Here is a 17,902-nt window from a genome sequence, read left to right as displayed (position 1 = left end):
GAAAAATAGTGGCCAACCCGGTAGTTCTTGTTTTTTTCAAGGGATGAGAATGTTCTGTTCCTAATGGTGTGAAATCACAAGAGTGAACTTTCCCCATCTTCTAAAAGTTTTTTGAGATGATGATTTGAGAGCGATGAAAGTGAATATCTCATCAGTTGTTCAAGTGCTTGGGAATGGTATTATTCTGTCCCATTAAAATTTAATCTTCTAAAGATTGGTGCTAGATCTCAGCCCTTGGAGGAGTAGCCTCTTATCTCTTTGTCCTCATGCAGTCTTCACTGCTGTTCCATAGCGGCTGCAGTCCAAAGAAACCTCTTGTTTAAAAAAAAAGTACTATAAGAAGAATTTTTAGAAAAGGACAAAAAGGGTAGTCACTCAGAAACAGAGGTGTTTATTACATAAGTTTCAATATTAAAGGTATTTCATAAATATAATTGTATAAAAAATACAAAACTTGAAGCGGTGCCAGATACATAATGCAAGTCCTGTCCTCTAATTTGCCGACCTTAGCATAGAGTCTTTGTATTGTGGAATCTTCATATATAGAACTAATACCTCTATTTTAAAAATATTCTAGCTAGCAACACTTACATTATTGCTGTCAATCTGAAACTTCGTTTAAAAATTCTTCTCAAAATAATTGATTTTCGGAGGGGAAGTCCATGAAGCCATGATTGTGATTTCTGAAACGTGTAAGAACAAATTTAGTTTTGAATTTGCACACAGTAAACTTCACTCCTTGGGAATGTATGCTTCTGTGGGTTTGAAAAGGCAAAAGGTCCTGTATCTGCCACCACAGTACCAGTCAAAACAGTTCTCTCATCCCCGGATTCCTTTGTGTTGTCTCTTTGAACTCCAGCTCCGTCTCTCAACCTCTGGTTGCCTTTTTCCAGAATGTCACGTAAATGGAATCATGCAGTTTCCCACTTTTTGGTCTGACTTTGTTAACAAAATGCATTCAAGATTCATCCATGTTGTGTGAATCCATGACGCATTCATCTTGCCCACACCTACGCATGCACCACAGTTATTTGTTTAAAACTCCATTCATCAGTTTACCCCCCCTTTCTTCTTCCCTTTCTTCTCCTACTGATCTTCTTACTTCTTATGTTCCATTATACGCAAGTAATGAATCATGGAACTTCACATCAAAAACTAGGGATGTACTGTATGGTGACTAACATAATATAATAAAAATTATTATTAAAAATAATTTTAAAAAAGTGTAAAAGAAAACCTCCATTCATCTGCAGAAGGACATCTGGGTTGTTTCCATGTTTTTCAGTGATTATATGTAAAGCTACTATAATCATTTGCATAGAGGGTTTTTTTGTGTGAATACAAATGTTTAATTGACGTGGTTAAATTCGTGGGAGGGGGACAGCTGGGTCAAACGGGAAGCGTGTGTGAAAGAAACTGCCAAACTATTTTCCAAATTGACTCTGCCCTTTTGCGTTCTTCAAGTAATGTTCTCCACCTTGCATTTTTGAAGGACGGTCGTTTCTCAACACCTCCACCAGCACTTTAAGCACTCCTGAGAGCCCCACATTCTGGGAAACCTATTTTTTTGGAAGCAATTTTATGGTTAGGTTTGATTTGGTATTATCAGATGGAAGATACCAAATTTCCAGAAGCACAGCCAGAAGAATTTTATAATGAAAAGACACTCAACACACATGGTTTGGGAACCTACCCACTTATTCTTGGGTAGGTGGAGGTAAAATCAGACACTCCCTCCTTTTTCCTTATTTTCAAATATGAACAGATTTTTAAGGAATGTTCTGAATTATTGTTGGTACCTGGCACATCTAATCCTTAACATGGAATAAAACTGGACTCTCCTGTTTTTATGACTTAAAAAGGAAATAGAAACCTGTCAATCTCTTCGATAATGTTGGCACTTCGGTTGTCTTGATTATGCATTCCACTGTGCTTTCTTCTTCAGCTCCGTCATCTTCGCAGAGCTTTGAATGCGAACCGGAGGTGGAAAAGGTGTATGATATGGATGAGGTGCCGCAGGGGGACGAGGTGGAAGAGGTGGAGCAAGTAGCTGCCGAGAAAGAGGTGGAGCAGCTGGGCCAGGGGGAGCAGGAGGCCCGCTCAGCCTCCAGTGCTGCTGCCGGCATCTGCGATGAGGTACCTCTGGGGCAGACATGCTCCACGTATTTGTCTGGATCACTAACCCTGTGAAGCCCCTCATTTCCACTTTTGTGTTCAGGTTCACTTTGCAGAAAGCATCCTATTTTTTACCACTATTTCTGTCATAGTGGATTTCCAGATGCAGCTGAGAATCCAGTGAACCCTAGCAAACAGGGATGTTAGAGGTTCTTTGAGATGAAATCTCTGTTCTCCTCTTAATGTGAAATATGCAAAGACACTTTGGGTTTGAGAGAAAGTCTGGGCCAAATAGGAAGCTTATCTACTAAGAAAAGGCAGTATTTTTAAGAGCTCTGTTCCTTATCACCTGGGGGGGGGATGCTAACCCTCTCAGGAGAAGGTGACTTCCCTGCCTGCCATGCCAACACCTTCCCACCACAAGCTAGGTTTCTCCAATGGGGTTTTTATTGGGTTAGAAGCACGCCTTTCAGAATGTTAGTTGTATCCAGCCTTCAAATGTCAGCACCAGTGTGTGGTCTGAGGCCAGAGCAGTGTAGTTGGATTTACTCCTCTGCTGCTCTTCTACCCTCAAATTTGTGTATATAATCACAGATTTGGGCAATCGTCTGTTATAATAGCAGGATTATTAAAATCAGGATTGGCAGGCAAGATAATGAGTTTATGGTCTGTTACATAGAATCATGTGCATTAATTATGAAGCCTAAGATGAGTCACTCGCTCTTCTATAAGAACGAGAAGAACTAAGGGCTAGAAGAGTTATTTGAGTTTGGCCCCAGCATTGACCTTGGCACAGCCCTGAGTCTCATTTTTTCCATCTTGAAATGGTCTGCTTGCCTTGTGGGGATTTCTGGACTGCTGTGAAAATTTTTTGAACAATTAAACAAAATTCCTGTAGAAATCCATGTTGTCCTTATTTATGTCTTTATCATGCCAAAAAGCTGCGGTTCCCCTTTAACGTTGACAAGTTTCTCTTCTGCTTTGAATGAATTCATAACTAAACTTTAAATATAACTTTTGTTTAAAGTAGTCAGAATAACCAGCAATGAGTGTGGGTAGTACAGCTCTACATGTGGTAGCATATTGGGCTTATTTTTCGGTGCCATGGATTGACAGACTGGAGTGTATCCAGAAGCTGGAGACCACGATGGAGAGAGGCTGGAAAATGTCATGTTGTCAGTAGTTGAAGGTAGTCACAGTGGAAGGCACTGGAGAAGGAAGACTGGCAGGGGACAGGACAGCCTGACCAAGTAGCTGCACAGCCGTCATGCTCCCGAAGTGGAAGACGAGTTTCCAGAGGATCAAACTAGGGTGGAGACCTAGCAGCCCGGGGCAAACAGCTTTCCACTCCCCTCCAGAAAGTCTCTCAGATGGCTTAGGTCTCTTCCCCAGGTGGTGGGCTTCCTCCCCTTCAACGGAAAGGGCTGAGACAGGCTTTGTTGCTCATCTGCCAGGGACAGCAGAGAAAAGATTCCTGCTTGGAGAATGGGGATGTGGATGCGATAACCTGTATGATTTGTGGCTTCCAATCCCGAGTTTAGAGTTTTTACATTTTTTTGGCTTAATGAATGCCTACTTTCTTATGTGAACATCTATATACTCTATAGCAAAAGAAGGACAATTTTCAGTGACTTAAAAAATATATATATAATTTTTTATTCCAAGTGTTAAAAACAGCTCGCGTGTTATTTGCTCTGTCTCTTTTTAATAACTCAGCTGTGCGCTTCCATTAGCCATAACGGGTTGAAGGCCACAGTATATGATAGAATAGACTCTTGTTTTTGTTTTTCTTGCAGTCGCATGTATATGTGCCTTCTCATCATTGATATTGGGACTGTGATTCTCTCATCTTGTTTATACACACCGTGCCAACCCTGATCAAGGCAAATAATAGCTTTCACAGATAGTTCTTTTCCAAGAACCCTGCCTCTTTCCTCTGCCCTCAGCTGGTCAGTTGAGAAGCCGTGTCCACTTTCTTAATTTCTCTCAAATGTGTCCCTTCCTTTCTATATCTCCTGCCTCTGCTTAATGACTGAGCCACCCAGGCGCCCCCCATGACCCATTTCTGATCTTGAATTCCTGGATTCTCTAGCCACTTCTTCAGACTTTCTAGTGATGAATGAAATTGGGAGTGGAGTGCCATCATTCTCATTCTCAGTCTTTCCAAACTTGGCAATAAAACAATCTGGTAGGATTTGGAGAACTTGGTTTCCCTATCTGTGAACCACAAGCAATTCCTCCCCGCAGCCATTACAACCACCGCCATCAATTACATCATATATCAACAAGCGGGAGTTGGAGCTGATGAAAAAGTTTAAGGAGCAGCTGGACGAGACGACACAGATGCTGCAGGCTGATATCAGAAGCCAGCAGGACGCACTGGAAATGATGAAGGAACAGCTTCAGAGAATGCGGGATTCCAGCTTTCAGGTCAGAAGCCCATTCTACATAAGTAAGTGGCAGAAGGGAGAGGAGAAGATGGACCTTGACGGTTTTCAAGCAGTTAGTCACCAGGGCCTGCTAGTAGGGATAGCAGCTCTCCAGGGTGGCACGGGACATTTGGAGCTGTCTTCAGCAGGGACTTATGGCTGTGCTCTTTGTCTCTTGGCTGTAGTGGCTGAGATGGGCCCAGCTAGTCTTTGGTGGTGGCAGACAGGGCTCCTATATAGCCAGGGTTTCCCAGGGGACCTGTCCTGCTCTATGCCCAGTATGTCCTGTGCCCTGAGGAAAGGTGCAGCCTCTGAATAAGACCTCCGTGATACTGTGTCCTTACAGATGCAGCCGACCGTCTCACACCACCTTGACCGTCCCGAGCCCCAGTCTTTAGAGCCAGTGCCCAAGAAACAACGCACTGAGCAAATGGAGTCCCTCCCGGATCTCAAGGAGATCAGCCTTTCCCATGGTTCACGTTCATCCCACTCTTTCATATGCCCTGAGGAGCTTGAGGAGCCTTGTGATGTCTCCAGCCAGGTATGGAAAGCCTGTTTCAGCTGTGAAGCCGAAAGATGTCATTTTCATAAACACTGGGGCTCACCTGGTTCTACTGAGGGGGTGGTGGCTATTCAGTTGGCTGCAATTCACTTGCCTGAGATAAAAATTCTTGGTGAGCTAGACCCGGACACTCATGCCCAGGTATGTGTACATGTGTTCCGGATTGCAGTGGGTTGCAGCCAGCAGCGTGGCTGCAACTTGTGCCCAGATAAGCACGTAGACATCACCCAGACCATGCCCGGAGGCACAGGGCCACTGTCATCTTCTGCTCTGGGAGAATGGAGCAGGGGTGTTCAGTCTGTTTCTGGGGGACTCTGGCGGGCCCTGAGGTCCTTTCGTCTCTCCTTCTGAAGCTGCCGCTGCAGGGGCAGGACCCGTTTCTGCAGCAGCAGTTGCAGCAGGTGCAGGACCAGCACACGGGGCAGCAGCTGCTGCCGGAGCAGCAGATGCAGGAGCGGCCACAGCAGCCTAGTGCCACAGTGGGAAACCAGATGCTGCAGATATGCCTGCCGGGCCAGGCCAGCGTAGCTGTGCCCCTCTGTGAGGACCCCACGACGTTCATGCAGACCCAGCCCATCGTTGTTCCTGTCCAGTTAGTAGCTGGACAACAGCCCTCTGGCTACTATCAAGACGAAACCCTGGGGGACGACGAAGATGACAGTCATAGGTAAGAAGTGCATGGAACAGTGATAAAAGCTAAAGTCCCTGCTTTCCTCTCATGGCCAGATACTGTGCCTGAGACCATGAGTGACTTGCCCACAGGACACCAAAACCCCCTCATCAAAAGCGATGTGCTCCCACTCATCTTGCTCTGTGGTTTCCGGCCCCCTGCCTCTGCATGCAAGTGCGTGGCCAAGTAAGTGTTGATGGAATGCAGGAGACTCTGTGAAGATAGGAGGCCTAGATAAGGAAGTTCCCAAGCTAGGGAATTGGCACGCAGATCTTAAAATCACTTGGCTTCATCCACCCAAGCCCAGTCTCATGGCACGGGGCGTCTATAGCAAAGTCTTAAGTGCCCATAGCTGAATGACTCCTGGGCTCCCAGCTTGCTTCTCCCACTCCACCGTGATCTGATGATCACAGCAGACCAGATGAAGGGGCTCCGTAGCATCGACAGTCTCTGTGAGGGAAGTGGGTATGAAACAGTCGCTAGATGGTCGCTGGATACCAAAGAGCTAAGCTCACAGGAGGACTAAGTTCTGGGAAGCAGTACGAGGACATAAACACATTTTCTGCTTGGTGATAAAGTCTGTGGTCCCAAATGCCAGAAAGAGAAGGCTCTGTTCAGCAATGAAAGGGTTGTAGAGCACAAGCTTGGTGCCCAATAAATATTTTTGAATGACTGCCAGCTCTCTGAGTGGACCTCCCAGGGCTCTCCAGATTTCCTCTGGGCCTCCCTGTAGGATCAGTGACCCTGATACGTCTGGTTGGTGGGTGAGTGCCATGCTTCCCACCAGCCTGATAATCAGAATCCACTTGAGGCGGTTGTGGAAAGTACAGATTCAGAAGTCCCTATTTATCCCAAGAGCCCCAGCATAAATGGGGCTCTTGTAGAGAGAGCACTGGATTTTCAGGGAGGAACTGGCCCAGCAGCCCCACTCAGCTGTTAGCTCCTTCAGCAACAAAGGACATGTCCCTGACTTTGGGTAAGTAAAGTGACTGGCCCAAGGCCACAGAGATCACCATTGTGGCAGATTCAGGACCGTCCAAGTAATACAAATAAAACCGTTTGAGACAAAAGACTAATTTGCCTCAATCTTTACATTCACTTGACTCTGGAAAATGGAATCTTCTTTGGGCAAAGTGAGGGTACAAACCAGTGCATCCTGATTTAGCCACCAAAACCAATTGTGCTCTAAACACCTACTGATGAGCAAGGCGATGGCTCCATATCACTGTAACATCTTTCTTTCAGTTTTCTTTCTGAGGAGCAGCAGGGGGTGTCCATGGATCCACTGCCACTGGTGTATAGCCCGGGCTCTGACACAGTAGCTTCTACCAGCTTTCCTCAGTCTCCCATAAATTCTGACTCCAGCTTAGTCACCCTGGAGACCCCGCAGGATTACATCCAACTTTGGCAACAGCCACCAGATCCACAGCATCACCTTTACCTCCACGTGAATACTTGGCCTTCCAGTGAGCAGACCGCCCTGCAGGACCAAGCCACCTGGCCCCAGGTATAACCATTCCTTTCTCCTCTGCTCCCCAGCCCAGGTCAGGGCGTTCTGCATGGAGGCTGGGCCCCTTCCCCAAAAGGCACACAACACAGGAGTATGCTCTGGGTATGAAATCTGACTTCAAGCCTCAGTAAATGTGAGGGTGGTGGTTTGCACGGTGGTGGCACACACTGCTGAGTAAAAAGATTCACGTTTCCATGAATAAGCGAGCTGTCCTCATGGACATTAATGCAATCTGATGTGAAAACTTCTCAAGCATATGTTACCTGGACAAAGTGAGTCATGCCATATGCTGGGCTCATTGCCCAAGCCCAGACCCCTTTCTGAACTTGCAGATCATTCATTCTGCTACAAAATCCAGGGCCTAGTGTGGGTGTGTTTCCTTGTACTGAAAAACAAACCAAGGCTCCTTCTATGGAATGTGCTTGGTATTCATCCACAGGGTACTCTGTATTTGCCAGGGCAGACCCCAGCGCAGGGACCATCTGTAATGGTCATGTTTCTAGGGCAGTGTTGGCAGCTGGTCCAGATGGCAGTCACATATTGGGTTTTGCTTCCAGATACACTCCCAGCAAGCCCCTTGGGACCACACACTCTCAATCTGACTAACAATCTGACTAAAACTTATAAAGGGTGTTTTGATTCTGGCTTTATAAAGGGTGTTTTGACTAAAACTTATAAAGGGTGTTTTAATGGAGCCTAACGTCTGATTTTTAAAACTAACAATACCAACAAGGAAAAAAATAACCCAGTAAGCTAAGGCAGAATGAGCAAGTTTGGATATTTTAAATGGTAAAGGTGTGATTATTTTCACATACACACCTTGACCAGCTGGACTGCAAATCCTCCGAAAGGTTGATCCACGAGAGGGACTGCCCACACAAAGAGACCACATAGATGCTCAGTGGACCCTGTGGTTCAGTTCCCAAGGCAGACTCTGGTGAAACCCTTCATTATGTCTGCTCTCAAGGCGCTACCATCTGGATAGGCCCTTAGAAGCAGAGCGAAGACCAAGCTGAGCAGATAGCCCAAGGAAGTAGAGAAGGGAGGATGCCTGGAAGGTTGTTAGGAGAGTGCAGTGGAGCAACCAAGTGCAGGACCATGTGGGAGCTTCCTTGTCCACAAGACTTCGGGGGCTCTACACACCCTGCCCTGACTCATTTCCACTGGTCCCTGGGCCTCCCGCTCCCCAGGTCCCCAGACACATCTGGGGGGGATGTGTCTTCCCATAGCTCAGCCCTGCTCCTTCTGTTCCTCTGTCTTCTCTTCTGTCCCTCGGGTTCCACTTGTTGAATTCTTTTTTTTTTAATAGTAATATTTTTTTATTATATTATGTTAGTCACCATACAGTACATCCCTGGTTTTTGATGTAAAGTTCGATGATTCATTAGTTGCATATAATACCCAGTGCACCATGCAATACGTGTCCTCCTTACTACCTATCACCGGTCTATCCCATTCCCCCACCCCCCTCCCCTCTGAAGCCCTCAGTTTGTTTCCCAGAGTCCATAGTCTCTCGTGGTTCATTCCCCCTTCTGATTACTCCCCCTTTCTTCTTCCCTTTCTTCTCCTACTGATCTTCCTAGTTCTTATGTTCCATAGATGAGAGAAATCATATGATAATTGTCTTTCTTTGCTTGACTTATTTAGCTTAGCATTTGTTGAATTCTTGCATCACCTTCAGAACACAGCCGAAGGGGTCCTTTTCTCTCAAACAGGAAAGACTCCCCCAGCCTAGCCTTCGTAATACCACCTTTGCATCTGACCCTCCTCCCCACTCTGCAGTTCGGAGTGGGTTGTTGTTACCTTTCCCATCACATTGTTCAAGTAGGCCAGGTAGCTGTCGATCAGGCTCAGCATGGAAGTTACTTCGTTTCAGCAGAGTAATAGCAAGGTCCAAGGATAGGGGCAGGGAGAGACCTTCCCAAGCCTTTGCCTAGCCATGGCTGGCAGAAAAGCTGGGCTAGGGAGGGCGAGACACAGAACCCAGTAGCCTTAGGCATGAAGAAAACTTTGGGAGAGCCCAGGGCTCCTCTTGCCGGTCTTTAAGGCAAGATGCTGTTGGAAGACGAAAGCGGAGAGGAACCCCATTGTCCCCAGATGCACCTTCTACCAGCACCTCGTAAGTCTGTATTCCAAAGAGGTATTTCTCAGCACCTTGCTGACTTGAACTCCAGGGAGTGTCTCACCTTGTCCTGCTTTTTTTTAGCAGATGCCAGCTCCTGAGGCAAGTCCGGAGGCTTTCGAGGACCCTGATGAATATTCACCAGGCCGTATCGGCTATTTTATGTCTGCAGAGCTGTCTGACTTGGATGAGCACCAGCACCAGCAGTACTTTCGTACCAAACCTTGAGAGAAGAGGGTCAGACAGGCCAATGAGGCCTGCATGGCCAGGGGACCTCCAAGGCTCACAGAGTCCCCTGGAGTAGGGGTTGGGGGGGTGGTGGGTATTTTCTTTTCTTTCCTGATAAGTTCTGTTTGGGATTGTTGAGCACAACCCGTTTCTTGAAAGTTATGTTGCAGAGGCAGCCTGTGATCCCAAGTGTGCTAATGTGTGACAGCAGCCAGGCCACAGCAGGAGACTGCTGTCCCCCACCTACCTGCCTGGCCTTGCATATACCTGTTCTACCATGGGCCGGCAGGCTGCAGAGTCTGCTCTAGTTAGAATACTCTTTTTTATGCCGAGAAACATTTTCCAGCATGGTTTGCAATCTAGTAAGAAGCTGTTCTGTCTTAAGCCACAAGAGTTCCAAAGCCTTGGCCTTGATGGCCAAACCCTGTATCTCCTCCACAGTCATGCTGGGGAAACCACAGGGAACAGCCTTCCAATGGTGAGAAGCTGAAATCAGATGAACATAGGTGCTTTGTACTGAAATAATCACAGCTCCAGTGCTTAATAAAAATTGTCTTTCATTGCAACTCTCTGTGAACTTATGGCAGACTTTTGGAATCTGGAAATGGTTACTGACCCAGTCGACTGGTACCAGGATCCTGAGCACAGGGCTCATTTCCTGGGCTTGGGCCCCTCACGGACACCTTTGCTCCCTGCCACATTTGCAGAGGCTAATGGCTCCTGCCTTCCTGAGTGGCCATGTGCACAGGCCCTCTGTGTAGCTGAAGCCTGCTGGCTCCTTCACTGATGCCAAGGGCAGCCGCAGGACCTAGAGGCTAGGTAAACCATGGTCTGCCTCATATATCACCTCTGAGGTGAGCCTGGATGCTTTGCATGCATGCTCCTTCTCTCTTGCCTGTAGCTTTTCCTCCAGGATGTACTCCCTGCAGGGAAAGTGATTCGTTCTCTGGCCAGACACAAAGTAGAGCATCTTCCTAGCTGTCTGCACAGGGGACAAGAGGAGAGGGAGGGGGCACTTGGATAACCTTATTAGAAGTCATCCCGAGCATTCAATGTCCATCTTAAGATAATGAATCATTGCTGGAATAAGGCAAAGGAAGCCCCCAGTCTCCAGTGACAAGTTAAAGGGGGCACATGAGGCCTCACACCCACGGGAAGATTTTGGCATTCCTCAGTAAATCTGATCTGTACCAGGGTAGTATGGACTGAATGTGTCCCTCTCACATTCGTATATTGAAGCCCTACCCTACAGTGTGATGGTTTTTGAAGGTGGGGCCTTTGGGAAGTGATTGGGTTTAGACGATGTCATAATTGTTGGACTCCCACAGTGGAATTAATGCCCCTATAAGAAGAGGCACAGACAGATTGCTCCCTCTCTCACCTTGTGAGCACAAAGAAGAGGTCATGTCAGCCCAAAGCAAGATGGTGCCTACTCACAAGTCAAGAGAAGAGGTATCAGAATAAAACCTACCTTGCTGGAACCTTCATTTTGGACTTCCATCCTCCAGTGTGAAACATAAAGGCCTGTTGTTGAAGCCCCCCATCTATGGTATTTCATTATGGCAGCCTGAGCTGACCAAAACACAGAGGCTGTTTGCTTCTTGGCATGGCCCTTTGTAGCCATTGGGAAGGAGCAGCTGAAGGCTCACTTGCTAGAGTCACTCCTTGGCCCATTGTGTTCAGCAGAGGCAGAACATTTCCAAGAACCAGTTCTCTCGGGCTGCCCAGTAGAGATGGCAACAGAGAAGGCAGGGACATTCTTGATACCTGCCTTGACTGTGGATGAGCAGAGTTGGAAGTGACGGGCATTCTGGGATGTTGGCAGGGACTCTGTGGCCTCCTGCACTGGCAGCTGCCTCTCTTGGTCAGGCAGCCGCCTTCACCCTCCTGCCAGACAGTACAGGAAGGACTGCATGTGTACAAACCATGCTGCGCTTGTTAGAGTGAGGAGAGCTTGCTTGGGAGTGAGAGGCACTGCTCCTTGGGTGTGCAGAGTGGCCCAGGCTCAGAGGTCCAGTGCTGCCTTGTGGACCGTGTGTGGATAGGTGGTGGCATTTGGCTCTGCAGGCTCCTTCAGGCTACTCAGTCACTGGTAGCATTCTCACCACGGGGGAGGCTCAGAGGCTTACTGTGTAGTAGCAATAATTCCCATAGCTGGGCCTGCTGTTTCCAATAGGAAAACGATTTGGTCTTGCCTCCTTTCTCCCTTTACGTGGTCAAGCAGGCCCTAAGAATGGCGCACTCCCATCAGATGCAGCTGAGGCCCTCTTCTGCCTTGGATAAGTCACTTAAGCTCTCTGAGCCTCAGTTTCTCCATCTGAAAAAAGGAGGGAGGAGGAGACGATGCTTTTCTTACCTAGCTCTCAGAGCAGGTAAGGATAAATGGAACAGTAGAGCTGGAAGAGGCTTTGGGAAAGGCACCATAAAAGCTGACTAGGCTGGAGGCATTTGGTTGGGATTATTGTTTGAATTCACTGTCTAGAGTATGTCCAGCTGGGCCAGGACTTGTCTAAATCAGCCCAGTTTATTCAGGCTTCACCACCCCCTGGATTTCAGACAAGGATCCTGAACTGAGAAGGTCTATGGTCACCTCAGGCTGTGCCTCAGTCAGCCGCTTAGCTCCTGGCTCAGTCCTGGGATGAGGTTGCCAGAGGGTCAGAGGGGAGGCTGCCTGGGCCTGCTCTTTCCCAGAGATCCCCACAGGAATAGCTGTAAGGACACCCCATTTTAAGGTGGTGCAAGGGCCCAAAATCCTGGAATCAGTGCTCACATACAAGATGGGCCAGTTGTGAGTTTGTTCTGTGTATTACTAAAGGCAAACCATGGTGAGTGATTTCTCTGCAACCTCTCTGGCAGCTCCAGGCCCAGTACCTGCTCCAAGGCATTCATGCTTCTCCTGGCCCAGACCTTGGACTTGGCTTTAACTGGGGTCGGCTGGCACTTACCTTTTGGCTCATTTTCCAAGGCATGAGAGCTAATTCCCCCAGCTCCAGAGGGTCTCCTGATGATTGTAGCCAGGGAGAAAGCTGTGTGCTCACAGGCTTTGGAGGGGGCAGGGTTGACCAGGGCAGAGGAGGGTAGGACAGCACAAGGGTGAGGGGTGACTGGTGTTCTTTAGGAACAATGGAATTGGAAACAGGCTTGAACTGAAGGGTGGGGCCTATGCCACCTTGCCCAAGGCAGGACAGAAGTTTGGGCAAGACTTGAGTCAAGAAGAGTGGTCATAGAAGAAGCTTCTAAGGCCACGACTCAAACTGGAAAAAGTTATGGCTGTCCTTGTGGTCTGTGCTAAACTGCTCCAGGAGGCTCCGGGGACTTTACAGCCCACAGCACAAAGTTTCATCAGAGAAGTCTTTGGATGCTACACCTGGAGCTGCTCCATCACCCTCCCTCCCATCCCCACATGCTGTACATGCAGTGCATGACGCACCTGAGCCACCTTGTCTTCTCTCTCAGGCTCTTCTTGGGTGTGGGAGAGAGAGCAGGGGGAGACGAGCTGTTTCTCTGGCAGCCCAAGGGCACGCAGATCTCAGTGAATGGGTTGGAAAGGGGACTCCAAAGACAAAGCAAGTCTTGCTCCCAGGATACCCACCCCCAGCACCCGAGGCTTAGCTGCCTGGCTCTCCCGCCTGGGTGGCCCCCAAGAGGCAGCGGCATTCTGCCTTGGCCCCTGAGCACCGTGGCCCACACTCTACTCACTGGCTGGGATACAAGGGTTGCCTGTTCCCCAAATTTCCCAGCCTTGCCATGCACCTGTGCTGGGACAGCTGTGGCCTCTTCCTTCACCCCAGCTGCCTGCACAGGAGATCCAGGAGCCCTGGGCCCTGGCCATCCTTCCTACAACAGAGCCACCAGCAGTCCCAATATTCAGAGAGGGCAGCCCTCATCAACGCGGTCAGGAAGGTGGCCCCTGGTTGAGACCATCGTCACCTTACCATGACCCCACAAGACTTGATGGTGGTGTAGTGTGGGTTTGCTTACCTCTCCAGCATGCAGCCACATTTGCTTCCCTTGTCTGGGAAAGCACAGGAGCTGCATTTCTCTGTGGGTTGGTGGGGCAGGGAAAGCTGGAAGCACATGACTGAAGTACCCCAGCTGCCACACATGGCAGAACTTCCAGACACAGCTGTCACAACTCCCACATCAACTCCTTCCCAGGTGGGCCACACAGCCTCCTCACTGAGCAAGACTCAATCTGGACATAATAGAGTACTCCACACACAGCCTTAACAGCTCAATTTTCATGTGTTTTCTGCAGCATCAAAAATTTATAAATGCCCCTGTTCCTGAATGCCTTTGATGAAGAAAGAAGACCATTCCCATGGACAGAGAAGCACCAGATGATAACCTCTGCAGCGTCTCCAGTGTTCCAAGTACTTTGAAGACAATGAGAGGGAAGGTAGTGAGTGAGAGCGAGGGGACTTTCTGAGGTGTGAATATTGTTTGGCCAAAATCACCTGGAAAGAAAGGGTGAGGGAGAAGGACTGTGCAGAGGGGAAGAGGGCAAGGTGGGCATAGGAGCTTAGAACTGCCATTTCTCTCACCAGGGTGAGACCAGAACTTGTCTCCAGCTTCAGGAAAGAGCACACCAAATCCCATCACCAGCTCTCAAAATGGGCTACCACAATCGTAATGAAAATCCCCTGCTTTATAACTATGACCCAAATACATGTTTCATAGGGGATATTAAACAATTGAGATGTGTTGTTTTTATTGTAAGCAAGATGATGTTGAATGGTTCTCCATTGCTTATCAAATAAAATCCAAGTCCTCAGCCTGGTGTGGTCTGGTCTCTCCCTTTCTCCACAGCTGCATGTCCCTCCTGCCTTCATAGACTCTGCCACCAGCCTCGCTGAACCACTGGGTTTGACACAAGCCCTGGTCTCTCTGCCCTCGTGGATTTGTCCCTGTTCTGTACACCTGCATGTCCTTCCCTCCCGTCTCTGCATTTTCAACCCTTGCGTATGATGTAGAGCTCAGCCGGGAAGCCCTGGTCTCTTCCATGTCCCCTCCACCCCTGCCTGTGCCTCACGCAGAGCATTTGTGTCTCTGTTCTGCTCCTGCTGCACATGTGGCATTGCCCCTTCTAGACTGAGCTACAGCGGACAGAGATCAGGGCAGGTCTTAGAAGCCCCCAGAATACTATGCCTTGCAGACTAAGCCTTTCATCTACAAATGTTCCAGCGAACGCCTTTGTAACTGAAGTCCTTAGCAGTCACCTGGCAAGTTTCATAAAGAAAAACCCAGCTCCTTAAGGCAGGATCATCAGGTGGGAAGTCAAGCTGGTGAGGCCCTCTTCTTGGGCAGCTTCCCAGAAGCTGGGAGGGTCCAGGCAGTGCCAAGGGCCAAGAAGCAGCCCACTCCTCTGGCCCTGAGCCCTGCAAAGCCTTCCTTCTCTGTTCACCTAATATTTAGCTTAGGTGTATATGCCCATAAGCTTCTCAGTGTTGGCCAGTAAACTTGTAGCCCTTCCTTAGGCTTCTTCTTCAGGGAAAGACTCGGAGAGGAGGGTGTGCAGAACCTGCTGGAGTGCCCTGCAGTGGAGGTACAGTCCTGACCCCTGAATTGCCACTTTCCTATGGAAGCAGGGTTGGAGGGGAGGAGGGTGCTTAGTGGAGGAGAGAACTGAGTGGAGGTTGAGTTGGCAAGTGTCCTTGGTGGTGGCTCCAATAAACCTCTGCAAGTGGCGGAAACCCTGCAGGAAGGTGGGGGGGTAAGGAGAGCAGGGGGCATTGACAGTGACAACTAAACGCCAAGAGGCCCTAAACTTCCAGAGCCATGGATGTTTCCTGCCCAGATGGAGGCCTTGGCCCTGAAGGTCAAAGGGTAATTAACCACATGGTCACCTTGTTGATGAAACAAAACCCACAACCCCGCAGAATCAAAACATGTCAAAGGCACGGAGGCAAAGGTCAACAGACAGGACAGACAAATTGCAGTATTTAGAATGGTGCATTCAAGCATTTGTGTAATCCGTGTAGAGCTCTAGCCCACCAGCTTGTGGGGAAGGTAGGTGGAAGGGGCTGAAAGTTCAGCTGAGGTGGGGTGTGACTTCAGCTGAGAACCAGGCAAAGGGGGGGTTTACACTCACAACCGTGGAGCACATGATCTGCTCGGAAAGGTGGACTGCACGGATCGGGGGGTGTCTGTGGACAGCAAGGGACCCAGGAAGGAGGTGGGGCCACACGCTTTAGTGCTGCTCCTGTATTCTTTCCCCTCAGCCGCCTGTGGGCAATGCCTACCAGTTTCCATCTGGGATGTGATGCTGAGGAAAACAAGACGTTTGGAACTTCTATTTGAGATTTCTACCTGCTATCTACCCACTTGCTCTGAAACTTTGGGCAAATCACTTGACCTCCCTGTGCCTGTGCTGACCCTCTAGAACATGGAAGCAAAGATAAGAGACCTGCTCCAAAAAGGAGGCTAGAGTCAAGAACCCTCCTGGTTGAAGGAACAAATGAATGAATGAGCAAACAAACGTCGGTCTGGCCCCTGCCTGTCTGGCTCCTCCTCAGGGCTAGTGAAGACACGGAAGGGTGCCTGGGCCCTGAGAGGATCAACCTACTGTGGATAGGTTGCTGCATTCACAACCCCACTCTTGGTCCATTCAGGTTCCCTTTCCTGGTCCTTTCTGCTCAACTTACAAGCATGCCCAGGACAGAGTTCCCTCCAAGCCCCCCTTCAGACCCACTTCTTCCTTTAATGGCTGTACTTTTCCCCTCCTCGGCCCTCTGACCCCTACCTGGGAAATGATCCATGACTCCCAAACCTCAATAGCCCACCCCTGCTCTCCCTGCTGGCCTCCAGTCCTGTAGATGCCACTGCACACTGGACATCTCCCCATGGGTGTCCCCCGGTCACCTCAAGTCAACACAGCCAAAAACAGGCTCTTCACCAGCTCCCCTCTCAGGGACTGGCACCTGCATCCTCTCAGTCACCCAAGCTAGTAGTCAGACATTGTCTTTAACTCCTGCCTCTCCTTAGTCTATCCTCTTGGGCATAATTGTCTGTTTCCTCCACTGACACACAGTAGGATCAGAGAAACTGAATGAATAAGGGAGTGAATGAATAAACAGATGGCAAGACTGTTTATATGGTCTTGTGAGCCCAGCACGGGCTGGGCATGTAGGTATCAGGGAAGATCTGTTGGGCAATGGGCTCTCTCCTTTCCACCAGAGCCTTCCCAGGCCCCCGCTTGCACACAAACACACCTCCAGGCTCTGGACACTTAGTTCTAGCGGCCCTCGAGGTTGGGGCCAGCCTGTGAAGCTATATACCATGGTACCAGCCTTAAGAAGGAGGTTTGATGGCTCTTCAGGGCCAGGACATAGCCTGAGCTTCTCGGTGCCAGCTTCCCATACCTCAGGGTGCCCAGGAGAACACTCAGAGTTTCTTCCTGTGGTTTCTCAAGGCTGGGGCATTGGACAGAGCCCAGACATGGACCAGGAGCACAGGACTGGTACCAGTGAAGGATGTTTCCCTTATCTGTGTCTTGGGACTCGTGGTTCCTTCTGTTCCTGCCTTACACACCCCACCACCAGCCATCTGGAGGTACCACCAGCAGGCTCCACCTGGTAGGCAGCATCACTCAATCCCATGACTTAGGGAAGCTTAAAGCAGTCAGAAGGGTCATTGGAGCTCTGGCCACAGGCCCCCAAACTTTAGGCGGGGCTTGATCAGACTCATTTCTTGTCGTCTCTTGCCCCCTGGCGTACAGTTGCAGTATTGCAGCCCTCCAGTGGCCTCCCTTGGACCAAATCAACTAACATTTTCTGAGCACCTCAAGGCCAGATCCTATGCCAAGCAAAATTCTATTCTCAAGACTTTGGTCCAGTCCTTGGTCAGCTCCCTGTTATCTCCCACTTCTCTACTCTCCAAGTGCCTTCAGGGTCACCGTCCATCATGTAGTCACTTCTGTCCCTTCTTTCCTTTGTCACAATTGCTGGCAAATCCCCAACTTTGCATGAACCCAAATGCTTGTCCTCTGTGTGCCTGCACTTAAGTGTCTCTGTGCTGCTAGGGAGAATTACACAAGCTGGCAGATTGTGCGCCACCATAGATTTACGATCTCTAGCCTCATCCAGGTACGCCTCAATGCTCAGAAGGCTTTCTATGTTTTGTGTTTGCCAGTCCCATTCTCAGAATGGTGACTTGATCTCCAAAGTCCTCATGTCTTCCCACTTCCCTCTTGCTTGCCTCATCTGTGTTTGACTTAGAAATTGGAAGATGTGGAACGGAAATTCCCTCATCATCCTATCACCAAGCC

At 49.0% G+C, this 17,902-nt stretch overlaps 1 protein-coding gene across 1 annotated transcript in view; it reads left to right on the top strand.

Moving 5' to 3' along the window:
* The window catches only part of PASD1 (PAS domain containing repressor 1), a 57,379-nt gene extending 47,222 nt beyond the window's left edge, over window positions 1-10,157 (top strand). The window contains exons 11-16 of the mRNA XM_087860311.1: window positions 1,946-2,136; window positions 4,363-4,545; window positions 4,891-5,085; window positions 5,460-5,773; window positions 7,022-7,283; window positions 9,493-10,157. Of these exons, the coding sequence (XP_087716437.1) occupies window positions 1,946-2,136; window positions 4,363-4,545; window positions 4,891-5,085; window positions 5,460-5,773; window positions 7,022-7,283; window positions 9,493-9,636 (1,289 nt within the window). The 3' untranslated portion in view covers window positions 9,637-10,157. The remainder of the gene's footprint in view (window positions 1-1,945; window positions 2,137-4,362; window positions 4,546-4,890; window positions 5,086-5,459; window positions 5,774-7,021; window positions 7,284-9,492) is intronic.
* Window positions 10,158-17,902: the final 7,745 nt, after the last annotated feature.

The sequence above is a fragment of the Ursus americanus genome, chromosome X (genome assembly GCF_024610735.1).
Source record: "Ursus americanus isolate L20-20 chromosome X, mUrsAme1.1.p, whole genome shotgun sequence".
NCBI classification, from domain to species: domain Eukaryota; kingdom Metazoa; phylum Chordata; class Mammalia; order Carnivora; family Ursidae; genus Ursus; species Ursus americanus.
This window is presented reverse-complemented; position numbering and strand designations above follow the sequence as displayed.